Source organism: Polyodon spathula, chromosome 30 (assembly GCF_017654505.1).
Source record: "Polyodon spathula isolate WHYD16114869_AA chromosome 30, ASM1765450v1, whole genome shotgun sequence".
NCBI classification, from domain to species: Eukaryota; Metazoa; Chordata; class Actinopteri; order Acipenseriformes; family Polyodontidae; genus Polyodon; species Polyodon spathula.
Window position 1 is genome coordinate 3,512,125 of NC_054563.1, and position 17,902 is coordinate 3,530,026.

Consider the following 17,902-nt stretch of genomic DNA (forward strand, 5'->3'; position numbering starts at 1 on the left):
AGTAATTGAGAGTTCCGTTGGAATGAAAACGATCAGACACAGGGGGTCCCCAGGATCAGGGTTGGGAATCACTGCCCTAAATGATGGTCACACACAATAAACCAAGTTTAATTATATGAAATATGTTAATATATACTTAAAGCTTTCCGCCTGTACTGAATTTATAAATACTGACATGTATTTAAGCACAGGTGACATACATCTTGTGCCACTAGAAACCACTGTGCTTCTCTCTAGCACTTTTTTTTTTAATCCCTTTGGCACCTCCTCTGTTTCCACATGAATGACATAAAAGCTTCTAAGTGAGTTTTCCACACAGATCATTTAAGTCTTATTTTCAATGCAGAAATTTATAGTCTTTTGACTGTCCTTGTAATGCCCAAGTATTTTTGTGTGGAGAAAAGCAATTGCTGGCACGGTGCTGGATTGTAAACACAGTGTGCTCTATACAACAGTACTGCCCAGTCAGATGATATCACTGCTGCATATTGGTTAGATTAAAAACTGTCATGCATGAGAAATGTCATGGATTTAGTTATTTTCAGAAGTCATTGTGTTTTGTTTTTTTGTGTTTTTTAATTCTACAATTTCTAAGCTGTGTCTTCTTTTGAAGATATTTTTAAGAACATAACAGATCTTTTAGAAGTGCCAGCAAAGCTCTTTCTCCATCTTGTAGGGATGTTTATTTTTATACACTGAACCTCTTCCTATTTGAAAATCATCTAACTCTTCCTGTCTGACATTCCCAGGGCCAGCACTCTCTCAAATGCTGTCTCATCACTTGCAAATACCGGCATATCTTTCTCCAAAGTGGACGAAAGGGAAAAACAAGTGGCTCTGGAGGAAGAACAGGCTCGCTTAAAAGCACTGAAGGTACTTTTTTGTTTTTTTTAAGAAATTATACTCCTCATTGGCTTCCGGAATGTCAAGTTTAGGTTTTTTTTTTCCCCGCCCCGTGTACAAGAGGATGTGTAATCTCTAACTGGGCTTCCTTCCAAACATATTTTCCTCTTTTTGTTCTGAGAAAACACTGTTCTTGCTTAGACAGGTTGAAGGATCCTCACCACCTGCAGATCCAAAGTCCACAAGTTAATCTTGAACAACTTGTCGTAATGTATTTTTGTTATAATGAATCGAGCATTGTTCTGCTTTTTAAGTCTTTTTAAAGTGTTTTGCTCAATATAGTAATTAGTCTAGTCTAATGGCTTGTTTCCAGTACAGTTTGCCTGGTTTTCTAGCCGGGAGTAGCTAACACTAAGATCAATTCACAATTCATTGCTCAGTTTTGTTTGTGTGACCCCAAGCGTGTCAGATTGCTATAGTTTTATACCACAACGTTTACTTTAAGACCATAAATACAAATTAAAAAAGCAAAGCTTAGCAGTGCTTTTTTTTTTTTTAAATCATGCTTTAGCCAGCAGCTTTGAAATAGAGAGAGACAGTTTAACATTATAAAGTATATCCTTCAAGAACACCATTAAATGTAGTATTTTTTTAAGATGCTATGAAAAGCAAAATGACCTTTTCTGTTGCCGTAGCAGGAGTGACTGTTTGCTAATAGAAACAGTGGCAATCAAGTGTAGTTTTGCAGCCAAATACTGTTGTATGAACCAAGAGGTTGTGAGTTTGGTGACTAAACCATTCTTCGTGTCTAGATAAGCCCACTGGTGAGATGTAGTTGAAACTACGTTTTTATTTATTTATTGAACTGAATTGATTTTGGATTCCATTGATATTGGACTACCTGTAAAGTTAACAAGTACATATGTTCAGAATATTTGATATTTTGAATTTTAACTTGTTCTATCTAGGAGCAGAGGCTGAAGGAAATGGCTAAGAAAGGTCCGTCCTCCTCGGCCACAACCGCAGGCTCTCCTGTCTTGACCACCGGAGCGGGTATCTGTACAACGCCCGCTATAGACCTCTTCTCAACTCCCAGCTCCACAAACAGGTCCTGATGACAAATCTCTCTCCTGCATGGATGTCATTTTTGATCATGTTTATTTGAATGTTTACATGCAACCCATTAAGACTGTGCTGGGTAGCACTGCCTGAAATAGTGTTTTAAGTTTTGGCATTTTAAGGTTAAACAAACACTTCTGATTTGTGTCTCTCCAGCACCTCAAGGATGCCAAATGACTTGCTTGATTTGCAGCCAGCATTTCAAACATCAATGCATCCGATCGCAACTGTATCAGGAGCTAATACATGGGGAGGTAGGAAGGACTGCAAGAATACCAGAGTATCAATATGAACCCTTTACCAAGAATATACTTTTTGAATTGCCTCCTTGCAGTGTGGTGTACACAAGTGTTTGAAAAGGTTCTTGATAGATGCCGGCAATGATGAGTTGAGTTTTTCTGTGGCTCGTACTATCCCGCTTTTTCTGCCAGGGCTCACTATACAGAGCAGCACAGGTCTGTTCATGGACGAATGTGAAATTGCCAGGAAATTAGTTTTTGTGTCCAGGAATGATAAAATGCAGTAAACTGTGACAGGGATACATATTGCACTTTGTAATAATATGTTAATATCAGTTTATCCCGTTCTGAAACCTGACACAAACACGTAGAATCCAGGTCACGGTGGCATTTATGGCATCTGAATGGTTGAGCTAATGAAGGATATGCTCACCCGATTTTGTTGAACTTATGCCTGAGCCTTTGTTACAGTGTTTTTTGGGGATGTAGAGTGATCTGATAAGTTAGAAATGTTTTGACTACAAGTGTTTCTCTCTTGTGAAGATGTTTGTCATTTGCACATTTTGCTTAGCATTTCGGAATATTCTATAATGTATACAAATGTGTTGTTTTATTTACGATTTTATATGTGGTTTTAAACTGTAAACCAATGTCATATTTCTTGAGGAAATGATAAATATTGTTTTAGCAAATTGAAGTCAAACATTAGAAAAATGCTCCACAAAGATCAACAAAGGCACCATTTTCCAGCATTGAAGCCAGTAAAATTTTTGTTTTGTTCCAGTTTTGAATTCTTTTTAATGCTACAGTACGTTTATAAATAAGCTAGGACGTTGCACAGACAGTTTTGTTTGTGAAATATTTTTTACAGCCAATCAGACCACAGCAATGCGCAGTGTGCCACTGTACCCCTTAATCAGTTAAGCTTTGCTCCATCATGGCCATGCCAAACTCCTATTAAGATGAATGCTGTTATAAGCCGAATGACCGATGAAGTAATTATGTCATTTTTATTTCAGAATTTTACAGAATCTATGGATAGCTTTTTGAGATAAGGAAATGGAATGTTCTGTAATATGTTTAATGGACTATTCATGCAGCTGCATTATTTTTATTGCACCAAGAACATTTTAAATCTGATATGGGTTTGAAAAGTCTACACTAGGTGTTAAGAGCGCATTGTGGTATATGGCAATATGCTAAATGGATTTTTCTCAGTTAGTGAAACAATCCGATGATTACAATAAACCGCAAGAGTTCCAAAGGTCAAGAGTAACTGACTTATTAACTGACTTAATTAAAAAAAAAGGTTAATATTTCAAAGTGGCTTTCTTTCACGACCTTGTTGCAGCAGCTGTTTTGTTATGTGGAAGGAGACTGTGTTAAAGCATTGTTCTCAGAATAGATTACATCCAGTTTACTATTTTGAATGTACTTGTTGTTGTGGTTTGAAAAGGCTTTGTTAACCCTGAGAGATTTAAGGAGAGAATGTGGAAATTTAACCACCATGTGATGTAATTCAGTTGACTTCAATAACAGTTGATTGTAGGCACCTTCGGTTCATATTTCTTAGCTTGCCTCCTTTTTAAACGCCTGTTCTTCTGACATTCTGCCTTTGTCATAATTCTTCCTTGCTAATATTTTCCTTTTCTCTTGTTTTCTTTCCTTTGCATGCATAGATCCTTTCACTTCTACTGATGCTGTTGATGACTCCATTCCAAACTTAAACCCTTTCCTTACACAACCTGTTGTCGAAGCTTCCCATCTACCTGTTGTCTCTTCAGACGCTGTTAGTTTTTCTTCTAGGACACCCAGTCATGAAATGTTTGGTGGTAAAATACCTTTTCTCTCTCCTTTTGTTTTCCTTTCCTTTTTATTTCATTTATTTCTTATCTGTTTTCTTGTTCTGAGAAAAATCATAATGTAACATGTAAGACCTTCCCGGTCCCATGTGAACCTTGCATGCTTGATCATCAGACAGTTTCGTTTATAGTTATGTCTCGGTGTAAGCCTAACAAAGTGTTTTATTACAAACATTCAAATACATGAAGATCCTCGGGTGTCATTTCTGTGCTTCATGCTGTTTATAAAGATTGTGTTGTCAGTGTGCACCTCCTAGGTTGGTAAATAACAGTTAAACCAGTCAAGGTACAGTAGATCATTCTGGGGTTGTCTAACTCTGTGATGGGAAAGCCTAGCCCCAGATAGTTCTGTTCTGCTCTCTGAAATGAAATGATTGGGTGAGGGATGGAGCATTTTTTAATCAACCACAAACTGTATAAAGTGGCTGTCTAGTAGTAGTTTGTGGAATATAATTTTATTAAATACATCCATACATGTGTTCTTAATATTTAAAGACATATCTTGTTTTTTACCTTTTTAGTTTAAGTATCTTTTCTAGAAGCATTTACATCTTGTTTTATGTAAATAGGCGTGTACTTGCTAATTAGAAAAAAAAAAAAAAACTTTGTTCCTGAATGTGAATATTTTTGATTCTCTAGATCATTTCAATCCCTTTATTGATTCAAGCTCCTCTGTTGCAACAAATTATGAACACACAGTTCGGATAGAGCAATTTATATCAGGTACTTAAACTGAAACGGTATGTTTTCTGAAACTAGAAAACATAGACCTGAACTTGTCATAAGTTTATTTGTGGAGACTTTTATTACATAAATTAAATTGTATCCTGCGGTCTCTTTACCTAGTGTGTTCTACTTGTGTGGTGTTGGTTAGTTTTTTAGTTTTAATTGTCCTAGTTTTCTTTCTTTTGTTGTTTAGAAATCTTTTGAATAGTTGTTTGTTCTTCGTGTGAAACCTATACCTAGTTTTCTATTATTTCCAGAGGTCCATTTATGGTTTTCACTTTTACATTGTTCTCCTAAAACTCTCTTTCTCTCGCTACTCTTACTTGTGCCTGACTCCTACCTGTCAGACTCCTTTTGTGGTCCGCCAGCTTACCCTAATGCTTCCCTCTTCCACACTGAGCCCTCTGCTGTAGCTGGTCTATTTGGAGGTAGGTAGGATATGAGTTGTGTTTTTTTTGTTTTGTTCTTCCATCTGTACAGTACCTTTTACTAGTAAACAGTAAGCATTGAGTGTTTCTAATATTGCTGCATCGTTTGTGTTGCTTTTTATTTTATTAACACATGGACCTAAAACGTGTACATTTTTGGGAGCTCAGGCAATTTTAGTACCCCTTTCCTCTAGTTTCAGGATGCCATTCAAGCACAAAGGGGGATGCATTTGAATTATTTCATAGAAAAAGTGCAAATTCTTGTACTGTGCTGTGTTTTGTCAGTAAATATTCTTAACTGGCTGCCAAGCATATTCCAGACTTATGCTAAAGAACAACTTTTTTGTTTTGTATATTTCGTCAGTCAAAGAGATTCAGGTCCTGCATACTTCTCCTGATAAGTGCTTCCTACTGGTTGAAATACAAATATATAGCACCACTTTGGACACCAATGTCCTTTATTGGAAGTAGGTATGATATCCATAAAGCTAGTTATTTGATGGGGACAATGTGCATTCTTAGAAATCCTTAAAATTTCTTCCAAATATGTTAAAAATAGAAAGGAAAAAAAACATTATAGAAATAAAAATATATATATATATATATATATATATATATATATATATATATATATATATATATAATATATATATATATATATAATAATATGTTTAACTAGGATCCTTGGGGATGTATTATATACTATTGTTTTAACTAGGAGTTCCTTGGGGAATGTATTGGGTAGAAGTCAATCAGTCACACTTCTAAAAGGCCTACTACCTTTTTAAAGGGGAAAAAAAAACCCACTAAAATAAATTCCATGGAATGCTCAAAGTAAACAAACTGAGATTTTAAAAGAGCTGACTTTGGCATCAGTAGGGACCAGTTCAATTTAAACCATGGTGTGCTGTTGAATCAGCTGGCTGTCTTGGATGCCTAGTGGAATAGAAGCTGACTGCTGCAGTGCAGAGCAGCATTTTGCTATAGTCTGTCATGCTGAATGACTAGCTTAAAGGGGATTATAGATACAGTAGATAATGGGGGGTCGGGGTGGGGAGGATCTTACCTGTTCTGCAGTTACATTAGCTAGCATTTTTATTGAAACCTTTCTTAGAAATGGAGTATAGTACTGTATTCATATATTGACACTGAATTTGTGTTCAGTGTCAATATAGACTGTATTTGTGTACTCTCTGGTAAGATTTGATGTGCTAACGTCTTTATAAAGAGACTCTTTGATATTGAAGCCTGAAGGGTATAAGCACTGTGATCATAAATGCCAGAGTGAAGCTCTTAATGTTTTTTTATACACAGTGACATGTTTAAATGCTGTACTTGCGCAAGGCACTCTCTGTTATGATGAAAATGTTGTAGTTAGCTGACTGCTTGTAAGTAATGTAGAATGTACCCCCTCCTAGAAATGTATTGGAAAGAACCTTTGCTTTTAGATAGTTGCTATGGGCTGTTAAATGTACAAATGCTTTAACCAGACACTCCTCTCAAACATTTTACAGTTAATGTTACACGCTGAAGCTACAGCTTCTGCTCTTTTACGAACCTCTTGTTCGTGTCCTGTTTGGGGTTCAAGGTGCTTATTTTTCTTTAAAACTGAAACATGGTTTGAATGTAGTAGCCACTGTAGCAGACAGGCTAGCACTGTACCTCTGATCACTGTGTACTGAGAATCTTTTTCTCATTCTGGTATTGAAGGGTTCACTCAGCTTCCAGCTCCTCAGCCACAGACCTCAGCAGGCCTTAACGTTGACTTTGATTCAGTGTTTGGCAATAAATCATCCTCTGCTAATAACCTAGATGCTGGTGGTAAGTGGTACATGTGTTATGTGTTTTTCAATAAGTAATTAACTTTCAGTTCTGACTGGGTTTTGTGAAACCTTTTTGGTTCCCATTTTCCTTTTAATTTTTGCCATTTAAATCTCATAAAATACTAATATAATTAAGCACTTTTTTTAAAGCTCATGACAAAAAAAGTGCCCTGCACTGATATTATTTGGTTTACGTGCAAGCTGGTCCGTCTGGCTTTTGTAGCGGCTTGTGCATACAGAGCTATGATACTATTGTACACAGCTTTTTCTATTTCCCTCCACAAGCCAACAAACATTTGGGTCTATTTTTTTAATGTGAACAGCAGCAGATCTGAATACCACCTTAAATGCCACCTTAAAACTGATAAACCAGATTTTCAGGGGGCCCTATTGCACTTTATTTTTATTGCATGCAGTAATGTTAACAAGTGAGCCAATAAATAACTGCTGCAGGGAAATCCTCAGCTGGATTAGTATTGAATTGGTGTGGCAATATTCATATCCACCAGTGCTTATATCATTACAATAGACACAATAAACAAACTGTGGAATTCTGAAATGTTCTTGTGGAACCATTATACAGTCCAAAGAACAACTTGGTGTGTTAATGCGTATCATTAGTGCTGAAGCCAAAGGTTTCGCATTTAATCAGGGGTGATTGCTAGAAAATAAACCTGGCAGCAACATCTTACATTTAGATCTGTCCATGGAGCTGATAAAAACTTTCCAACTTCTGTGTCTGTTTTAGTCCTCTAAAAAACGGCTAAACTCTTAAACACCAGGTTAATCCTGCTACATTTAAAAATGGAAATACTTTTTATCTGGCTTTCATTTGAGTAATCACACTTTTCATTTGACACTTTTTTTTTTTTATACGGTTTCAATTGGATTTGTTAGAATTTCCAAAAAATCTAACATATCAGGATAACTTTTCAGCAATAAAAAACTAAAGAATAAATCCAGTTACAAAAGTTTCTGGCAAACTATTGAAGTTATTGCTATTCAAAAACATTATGAAACATTGCCCAGATGAAAACAGACCCCTTTGTTGTAAGCGCATGTTCCCATCCCTGAACGGTGTATGTGCTTGATTGTATTTTTCGCCATTGCATTTTCTGCTTCACAGCATTATAGGAACTTTAGTCCATAACTAAGGCTGTAAATGTACATTTTTATAATTCATTGTTTTAACCTTGTGTAAACGATTGTTTCAATGAATAATTAAAATGTAGTTACACATTTAAGGACTCTGCCGTTTTTTATTTTTATTTAAAAAAAAAAAAAAAATGTTTTACCGCTTAAATCTTTACAGCCTTAGTGTTAACGTGATCCGTTTAGAAGGCCTGAGAATGCTTTGATTTTATGCTTTGATGGACTAGCCTTAAGTCAGATAACTATCTTGCCTCTAAGTTGGCTGTATCGCATTTGAGTCACTACATGAAAAGTACACTTGAAAAAGCTTTTTCTATAGAAACAAGTGAAGTTTTTTTTTCATTAGGGGGAGTTTCTGTTTCCTGTTTTTATAGAGCATGTTGTGTACTGAATTATTATTATTTATTTTTTTTGTTGTACATTTATTTAAAAAATCACTTTGTTGCATAGTAGAGAGAAATATACAATGTATTATAAATATAGACTGCTCTTTGTTTTAATATAAACATGTGTATTGAATGCTGTTACACTTTTTCATTAACTATATTCCCCCTACCACGATACATGACTTAATCTTGTTTTCTTCTTCTTCTCCTCCCCCCCCCCCCTTTTAAAAAAAATAAATAAAAATCTTTGGGCCTTGGCCTTGGCTTTGCATGGCATGCATGACTGGGTGAGTTGAGACTTCAGACTTTTTAAAAACTGTCAGTAGCAATCAAATTTGGATATCCTGTATAATAATGTGATGATGTTAAACATTCTTTTTCCCTTTCTGTCTTTTCTGTTTTGTTTCCCTCCTTTTCCCTTTTCTTGTTCACTTTCTTTTAAGATGATGTTTTAGGTGGAATCCTGAAACCAACAGTGACTTCTCAAAACCAGAGTCTGCCTATTTCCAAGCAGCAGGCAGGCATATTAGTGTCTGACGATTTGGATTCATCGCTAGCCAACCTCGTAGGCAGTATGTTTGTTTGTTTATTTACCTATCTATCTATCTATCTAAAATATATAATGGTGCACTTGCAGATCCACTTTTTGAATCTGTATTTTAGATGAGGAAATATCAATGTTTGTGTCCAAAACAAGTGGTAGGATTAGCTGTTCAATCCTCACCACCTGTGCATAGCAAAATATAAAGAGTGCTTTATTAAGTGGTAAAAGACCATGCTTCATGGAAAGCTTTTTTTTTTTTTTTTTTTTTTATATTTCTGGAGTCTGGAGTAAAAAAAGACCCAGCAGATGGCTCAAAAACTAGAAAGAGCCTTTTGTGTAAAGAGCGGCTGCGAGATCAAACCAGGGTTAGAAAGTTCCACTCTCCCTGCTTTGGAACTCTCTTTGTTTAGGTATGTTATTGAAATGACCAGGTGCCAGGAGTCTGTGCAGTCAGGCTTCTGCTAAATATGGGAAATTAATGCTCTTTATTTATTTCAGACTTGGGGATTGGAAATGGCACAACAAAAAAGTAAGTACAAATATATATTATATTGTCTATGTAGTTTAATTTGTTTGTGCTAAAGTTTTTAGGGTGTTTTTGTTTTCCTTCCCTTACAGTGACATTCATTGGAGTCAGCCTGGAGAGAAAAAATTAACAGGTGGAACCAACTGGCAACCAAAGCTTGCCCCGACCACTACCTGGAATCCTGCAACTATGGTAAGTGCATTTTATTACACTGCATAAAAGCATGCATTCAAAGGTTTGGACAAAAATAACAATTAAGCATGTAGTAAATATGTACATTGACAACGTTTGAACCGATTTACTTGATAGCAATACAGTGGGGCGACTCATATCTGACCATTGCAGAACCCTTTAACAGATTTATCTGACACTGTCCCACCACGAGCCCCCAAGCCACAACCAGACGTAGGGTACCGCAGTATTTTACACTGGGCTGGGGGGTGGTGGCACTAAATGGAACTGGTTATTTCATGTTTTAAAGCTGTTTGTGCCATTATTTTTGTGCATGATGAAGTGATGACAACATTTTTGTATAGAGGATTGGGAGTGTTCATTAATACCACCTTTTCACATGCAAGCCAATTCCCCCATTCCTGACAGGGTTGAATATGTGACGTTGCACTGGAATATGTCTTTATTGTTATATGCAGCTTGTTCTAAATGCCACAATATTGCGTTAACAGTTGTCAATCAGTTCTACATCAGCATATACATTTGCAAGGGAACTTGCATACCAAGGAAGCAAGACCAGAAGAGCTGATCTGAGCAGGCTGCATTAAATTAAATTGCTCCCTAATGACACATTAAACTAATATCAGAACAGTATAGGTACAAGCCTTTTCAGTAGAATTTTGTAATCATTGTTTTATGTTCTAAAATTGGAATTTTAAAACTGTTCCTGATAGCACATGTTTAAACACTATTTAGACTTAAAGATAAATGCATTTACGACTCCATCTGTTGTAGCAGCGCTACACAGTGAAACGCTTGTTCTTAATTGCCAGTTTGTGGTGGTTCTTGTGATGCCCGTGTTTGACTAATTTGTTGAAGTCGTAGCAGCGACAACAGCATGAAACAAACCAGTCAGCATTGTCTGCTATATTCACTGTTGGCGTCGTAAATGTGAACTTAAAAGTTTTTAATTGTATTGTTTGAATTTCATCTTCTAACGTAGTCTTTATTGCATTACATAATTGTTTTTCCTGGGGGGAAAAAACAGAATGGCATGCATTTCCCACAATACGTAAGTGACAAGTTGCCAATTTTTACTGCTATAAGCTGGCATGCAAGTACTATATTAACCACAACTTCAGCATCAACTCAGATCTTTCAGCCATTACACATTTATATTACATGCTCTAATCTTTTAGCCTGCTGAAAATACCTCTTGGTGCTTTTGCCGTTCTACAGATCTTTACTGATGGAAATCTTTTTTCTCTTCTGCATTTCTGTATAAAATATCAGTGTTTTTAGTATGCACTTGATGAACTGTGTGTGAGAACAGAATTTAAAGGACAACTTTAAATGTAATTAATTGCATGAGTACTCAACATGCTTTCAAAACATCTGCCAATAAAAGATCACAGGAGCACAGACCAGCACACAAAATAAAAACACAGTTTTGATTAATAATTTGGCTTTTTTTTTTTTGTGGCTGTTTTTAAAATTTGTGCTGGTTTAAGTATGCAGTGCTTGACTTGTTTTTAATGTGTGTTGGTCTATAATGTGGGTGTGACCGTTGAGTTTCCTGGCATAATGTTTTGGTTACTATCCTTGTTTTTTTTTATTCTTTACTTGAAGCATGTCTGTTAATGATGGTAAGTCAGTTTTATAATCTATTGCAAGTCCTGTAGGGGTGGCTAGTGAAATGGAGGCTACACCATGAATGTTCCTAGAGTACTGTAGCTCTTCCATGAATGAGGACGGCAGAAAGGGTCAAGTGTGTTTACAGCTATCCTCTTGAGTGGAATAACTGCCCCCTGAACATTCCTGGATTATTCTGTTTATGTAACAAGGATAGAACAGAAAGTGTGTTTAACACTAACTTAAACAATTCAGTAAGGATAATTACTTTCCTTAGATCAAGCTCCAGGTCTGTGTAGCAATGCAACGTAATTTGGAACAATGTGATTTACCACGTCATTCTGTAGCTGTATTTGAATGAATAAACAAAATCATTAGGACCACTGACAGAGAAGTTATTTTATCTCTCAGCGTTTGTATAATAGGACATATTCTAATACATCTTCATTTAATGGCAATGCAGAATTACGTTAGCTGTCAAATTCGGCAACAATGACATACTGTGGCCACACAGTATATCTGGTAAGATGATTCCAATTGGTTCTGTCTGCTGTCTTAAAGGTTGTAATGAATTACCATCTGTATGTGAGCTGAAATTGTCTGTTTTGTTTAGTTAGGAAACCCAGTGACCATGCTACTAAGTAAGGATGTTTGTATTAACTCTCTAAATTATCACAGCCAGGAAATAGTTTTAGTTTGTAATTGCATTTGATTCCTGACACTTGTTAGTAACCACCAAACCAAAGTCCTCAGAGTATTCAAGCTGACCTCTGTTCCAATAATGAATCCAGTTAATCAGAATTAAAAATAAGATGCAATGAAAAAACGTTTTTACTCCATCAACTGCGGAGTATGCACCTCTTGTGTTAAAGACCAGGTTAAAGCCAGCTTTATTGTTAATGCAAGTCAAAATGCAGAGAACAGGTTGCAAGATCTCTTGTGCTCCCAAGGGAATAATTTCAGTTTCCAGGCATTTTTTTTTAATTTATTTATTTTTGTTGTGGCCTTTTGTGGATCTTCGGTAACTTCCGCTTCAATGGGGCTTATGAAACGCCTTTATTGGCTTTTTCTGTTTCTGTGAACAAGGCCCAAAAGGTCCAGTGTTGGAAGTAGATTTTAAATAATAAACTAGTGTGCCCTGTATACAGAGCAATGCATCCATGTGCTACAAGCAAATAACTGCTGATTGTTTGCCCCCTCCCACCAATAAAAAGACATAATCCTGACTCTCTTTAATGAAAGCTCCCCTGAGAGTCCTGCGTCTTTCAAAGTTTCTTAATTAGAGTTTTTTTTTTTTTTTGTGATGAATCAGGCCTTTTATTTGAATTCTGCAGCTGGGTGTTAGAACTGCTGATGTTATCAAAGCCTTCCTTGATCCTCCCAGTGCTTGTGCTATCAATCTTCCGATTTTCAGAATTCCTTCAGAAGTGTTTTTGGACTGCCTTGGTGGTTTTACCCCTAAAAAGTCTTAATACCTCCCAGATGTAAAATAGGCTGTGCCAAACTGAAAGTAGGCAATGAAAAAAGACTGCTGCAATATCAAGTGTATACTGCTAACTGCACTGGGGAACAGCATAATGACCTACAGGAGTTAACACGAAGCTATGACATATATTGCAGGCAGCACAGGTGAATTTATTTATTTATTTATATATAGTATACACCTACTAAATACTGTACTGATCTACAATAAGAAAATTGCTAATCTATGTTTTCATTTTTATAAACTTTTTTATAAGGACCTTCACAACAATGCATTATTGTACACTATTGGAAATTGCTTTACCCATTGGTCCAATTTATTTACTTCTAGGCACCTTCCGTTATGGCATTCCCTGCTACCACACCGACAGGAATGGTGGCATATGGAATGGTCAGTGACTTAAGTATTTAAGTAACATTTTATTTGTTACCCATAATTTTTTTTCTTTTTTAAATTTGATCAACCATTTGTTTTTTGGAATGTGGTCTTTTTCATTTAGCCTCCTCAGATGGGAGCCATGCCTATGATGACGCAGCCAACCATGATGTACACCCAGCCCATCATGAGACCTCCCAATCCATTCGGACAGGTACCCGGCACACAGGTATGCTCAGTGAGCTCTGCACTGATGAGTTGTACCTGCTGCACAGGTATGCTCGGTGAGGTCTGCACTGATGAGGTACCCGCTGAAGTGCAGCTATATATCAAGTGGATCACAGGAGGATATAACACTGTTTTAGTTGTTAGAAGATAATTATATATATATATAGTGGGGTACAAAATTATGAATCCCCCTGCAGCAGAAATCAATGAGTAACAGTTAGAAATAGGAAAGCAAGTAACCGTACAATACTTTTTATACGACAGTTAGGATTATAATCAAGTATCCTTTTGTATATACAAGAGAGGCAATGTATTATTTAAATGGAAACCTGGTAGCAGAGCAGTTGAAATTCCCCTAAGAATATGTGTAGAAATTATTTCTGCATTATGGCAACTAATGGGGGTAGCTGATTGGAAAACCCTGTACCTACCTGCAAACTTAATTGATTCCATCCAGAGTGATCTAAACTCCCAACTTGCTATTACTAGACATGTCCCACACACCTGAGAGCTTTTAAAGGTTCACCCTTGCTTAAACAGGTTTATGTGTATCAGATTGCATTAGATACCTCTTTTCGGTTTATATGATTTTGTGTGAAGTTTGGCTCCCCATCCCATCCCAAACCAAACCCCAAATTCCAAGCCAAATCAGTTATACAAGGATATTGCTAAGATTGCTTCCATGGTCTGCTTCAAGTTATCCAGCCTCTCTCTTACACCTGGCAACTCCAGATTGTATGTAACCGTGGCCTTGCACGCCACAAATTCAATGAAGTCTTTTCCAACCACAGCCACTAAGGTTTACATGCAAGTAGGATTCCACTTGTCTTCGGAATATATATTCGTCATGTAAACCTGGTGTTCGGAATGCATTTGGCAGCGTTCTGGTTACCTGTGCTCCGAATGATGGAAAATTCTAATAAATGCAACATTCAGAATTCTCACAAGTGAACCAAGAAGTACATGCGCATCCATGTTTGATTTCCAACAGCATTGTGAATACCACTGAAAGAGTACGTGCCCTGCTGTCATGTGCACCCAGTATTCGAAATACATGCTCCTGAATACTCCAGTATCCAGAGCACTACTTGCATATTTAAATGTGAGTCTTGCATCATAAACAAGGTTTTCTTTTTCTGTCGCTGTTGAAGATTGTGTTTTTGTTTTTGAAAGCTGTCACAGCTTCTAGTGTAGTAACCTTGCTGTTCACAGTGCCGTTTTGAACAGATTGATTGAAGAGGTTATAAAGTGTTTGTGTCTACCATCACTACTCCCTGAAAACTTGTTCCTGGCTGTTCCTCTATTCCTTCACTGTCTCTCGTTCTTTCTGAACTAGCTTTCCGCAGCTTCTAGTCCTTCCAGTCAAAGTCCTCTCAGAGCTCCGGAAAAGGACCCCTTTGCAGAGCTCTCTCTCAAGGATTTCTTGTAGAGCGTCTTTAGGTACAGCATGTTCTGTGTGTATGTACAGTATGTGCGTGTGTGGAGGTATTGCATGATCATTTTCTTTCTTTTTGTTTATTTGCTTTTTTCAAATGTTTTATGTTTGGCACATACATGCATATTACACACATTTCTGTTGGGGTGACGGGTAAAGGAAACGAGAATCGTCAGATTTTTTTATCTAATTTCAGGTATGTTTGTTACTTTGAGCTTCCTGAAATAGTTTGGTTTGCCTACAAAGTGCAATGCTTCAGAGTTTTTATTTATTGAACCCCCCCTTGCCCTCAAGAGTCAGAAGTTTGTATATTTAACCATTTGCTTGCTGTAAATATTCAGATAACTAACAACAAAAAAAAAACAAAAAACAGATGAAACTTAAATGTTACCTGTGAATGCGGAACTGTGCTAGCAGTCCTTCTACTGGCAGCAATAGCATAAAATATAGTTAGCTGAGGTGATGGTGGTGGTGAAAAATGCCTCACATTATCATCTAATTGGATTCAGTTTTCAGGTCACACAACAAACATTTGCCATAGTGGGCAGGTGAAAGATCGATTACATTCTTTTTTTTGAAGAGATGGGTATATAGAGAAGAGATGTAAAAGTCAGGGGTGTTTTTTATACTTTTAATATTGAAAGTGGCAGTATTTAAAACTCCCCTGTTTTTAGTTTTTATAATTCTTTTTGTTTGTTTTTTTCTGTGAAATATTCAGTTAATGCTCAAATGTAAAGCAACCAGTTGTGATCCAGTAGAAGTTCAGATTTTAATCATGGGGATGCCTCTATCTGTCTGCATTGTGTGCTCAACCCAGAACTCAGCACACACACGGGGGAGAGCTCTTGTACTGTTGGTGGGCAGCACAGACACTAAAACAATAGGCTTCGTTATTTAAATGTTTTGATATTGGGGATGTAAAGGAAAATCTGATTTTACTTCACTATTTGAACACGAGGCAATGCTAGCAAGCATGGAAAAAAATGCATGGAACAAAACTAAAAGGGATATTGATTTCAGCCATAATATCAATCTTAAATTCTTTGCTTTTGAAAGAGGAGGTTTGTTTATGGAGCTACTAATACAGTATCACAAGTGTGTTTTTAAAAACGACTGATTTCTTTCTTTTGCTTGTTTTGTTGTCTTTCTTTACTAGGTTCGGTTGAAAACCACTTTGTTGTCCATATTACAGTTTTTTTTTTTTTTTTTTTTTTTTTTTTTATAAGAGGAATTCTTCTCCAAACCACATTCTGCTTGTTACAATACATGCCATAGCTGTGCCAGATCCATGTTGAATTCGCTTTTATGGGCAAGGCTATTTTCTGGCTTATGTGTCTGTAGTAGCGATTTTTAATGACTGAACTTATTGTGGACTGTAGTTAATCACTGCCTCTTAATCGTGCATTGCACTCCACTCCACACCTACATGATGTAGTTACGTTTGCAGAAGGAGAACGGTGATTCAGAAACTCTATTAAATAGACTGAATACAGGGAATAAAAAATCTTACTACTTTAGTCTACTGGGGGAGGCGTTTGTTTAGAGCTGACCCAAATTAAGTAGACTGTGCTTAATATTGCTAAATAGTTGTGTAGAGTGCATTTATATATATTTTTTTTGTTGTTGTTTTCAGATGCAGTTCATGTAATCTGAAGGGAGTCGATTTCGTTCTAAAAAGACGACCAACGCTAAGCAGCAAATCTTTTCTTCTTTAAGCAAAATTTACTTTGCTCTCTGTACTCTTCAGTGAGAATACCTACACTAAATGGACACGTGAAGGGAAAATGTGACATGGCAGTGGGAAGAAACAGTATCTTGGTGGACTGATGCAAATTCTTTGTGTCTAACACAGTAACCGTTTTAGCTGCTGTTATTACCCATGATCAGTATCACTCCTCCAACGTGACAACTGTCAAGATAAAATGGGGGGGGGGGGGGGAATCAATCATGCAGTGCTTTTTCATTTAACTCACAAAATTAGAAATGCTAACTTTACAGGTAACTGATTTTCAATTTACTTTATTTTTTACTGTATACTAAGTTAGACATTCCTTGTGTTATTGTTTGTTTGTATTTATTTATGATTATCTGTTGAAATATAAACAAAATACTACATCAAAAATACTTCCTTGCGAGAATGATTCAGGATTATACATAGGTATGGTTGATTGTATCTGTTGAGTGACTGATTTAAAATAAAATAAATTAAACACCTGTAAAACTAACTGATGGAGCACTAAATATTCTCCTAAACCAGTTTTAATCATGTCTAGTACAGCTCAGTAGGTCAGAATCTCACAGCCGTACATTTGTGTGGGAATTAGGGGAGAGAATACAATTTATTAATCCACATAGTCAATTCTGTGCCTAGGATTTTGCAAGGGAACATTTAACTGACTAGCAAGCACTACATTTGTAATTCATTTGGGATGGATCTGTATTGCTTTATGCTTGGCATGTCATTATTTTACATTTGACAATTATATGGCTGCCTTTCCAAACTGAATGTGAAGAGTTGCCTTCATGTTACGACCATCCTTCTACTTTGTAGCACATAAAAGTAGTCTCGGCCATTGCAGCAGATGTAGAAGAATGTGTACATTTTCTTTGGTTACCACCTTTGAAAAAAATGGAGAAGAAATTCATAGGAAATAGTTTCTTTGTAAATTTTTTAGTAAAGGGGTCCGGTTGAATATAAAGCTCAGAAGCACTGTTGATCGGTGCTTTGTGTATATATAAACAAAATCTGTCAATTTGAGGGGCATAGTTCAGAGGATAGTCTGAAAGATGAAGGCAATTCTGTTCATTAATTTAGCATATTTGCTGCATTGTCCTTGCAAATTCTATTTTTGTTTATAAAGAAAATGTATGAAAGCGGAGATGGGTTGATTTTCAAATAAAGTGCAGCTTCCACAAAGTGTTTCACTGGC

At 36.5% G+C, this 17,902-nt stretch overlaps 1 protein-coding gene across 18 annotated transcripts in view; it reads left to right on the plus strand.

Annotated features, from left to right (window-relative positions):
- picalma (phosphatidylinositol binding clathrin assembly protein a) overlaps positions 1 to 17,892 on the plus strand; it is a 38,239-nt gene extending 20,347 nt beyond the window's left edge. For 2 of the 18 annotated variants that reach the window (XM_041233065.1, XM_041233066.1), the window contains 15 exons: positions 750 to 873; positions 1,812 to 1,951; positions 2,119 to 2,216; positions 3,881 to 4,033; positions 4,703 to 4,786; positions 5,137 to 5,217; positions 6,928 to 7,038; positions 9,022 to 9,150; positions 9,621 to 9,651; positions 9,741 to 9,840; positions 10,868 to 10,891; positions 13,265 to 13,324; positions 13,434 to 13,538; positions 14,874 to 14,977; positions 16,606 to 17,892. In XM_041233065.1, coding sequence (XP_041088999.1) covers positions 750 to 873; positions 1,812 to 1,951; positions 2,119 to 2,216; positions 3,881 to 4,033; positions 4,703 to 4,786; positions 5,137 to 5,217; positions 6,928 to 7,038; positions 9,022 to 9,150; positions 9,621 to 9,651; positions 9,741 to 9,840; positions 10,868 to 10,891; positions 13,265 to 13,324; positions 13,434 to 13,538; positions 14,874 to 14,966 — 1,333 coding nt within the window. In that variant the 3' untranslated portion in view covers positions 14,967 to 14,977; positions 16,606 to 17,892. The remainder of the gene's footprint in view (positions 1 to 749; positions 874 to 1,811; positions 1,952 to 2,118; positions 2,217 to 3,880; positions 4,034 to 4,702; positions 4,787 to 5,136; positions 5,218 to 6,927; positions 7,039 to 9,021; positions 9,151 to 9,620; positions 9,652 to 9,740; positions 9,841 to 10,867; positions 10,892 to 13,264; positions 13,325 to 13,433; positions 13,539 to 14,873; positions 14,978 to 16,605) is intronic. The other 16 variants (XM_041233067.1, XM_041233081.1, XM_041233070.1 and 13 more) reach the window with 12 other exon arrangements.
- Positions 17,893 to 17,902: the final 10 nt, after the last annotated feature.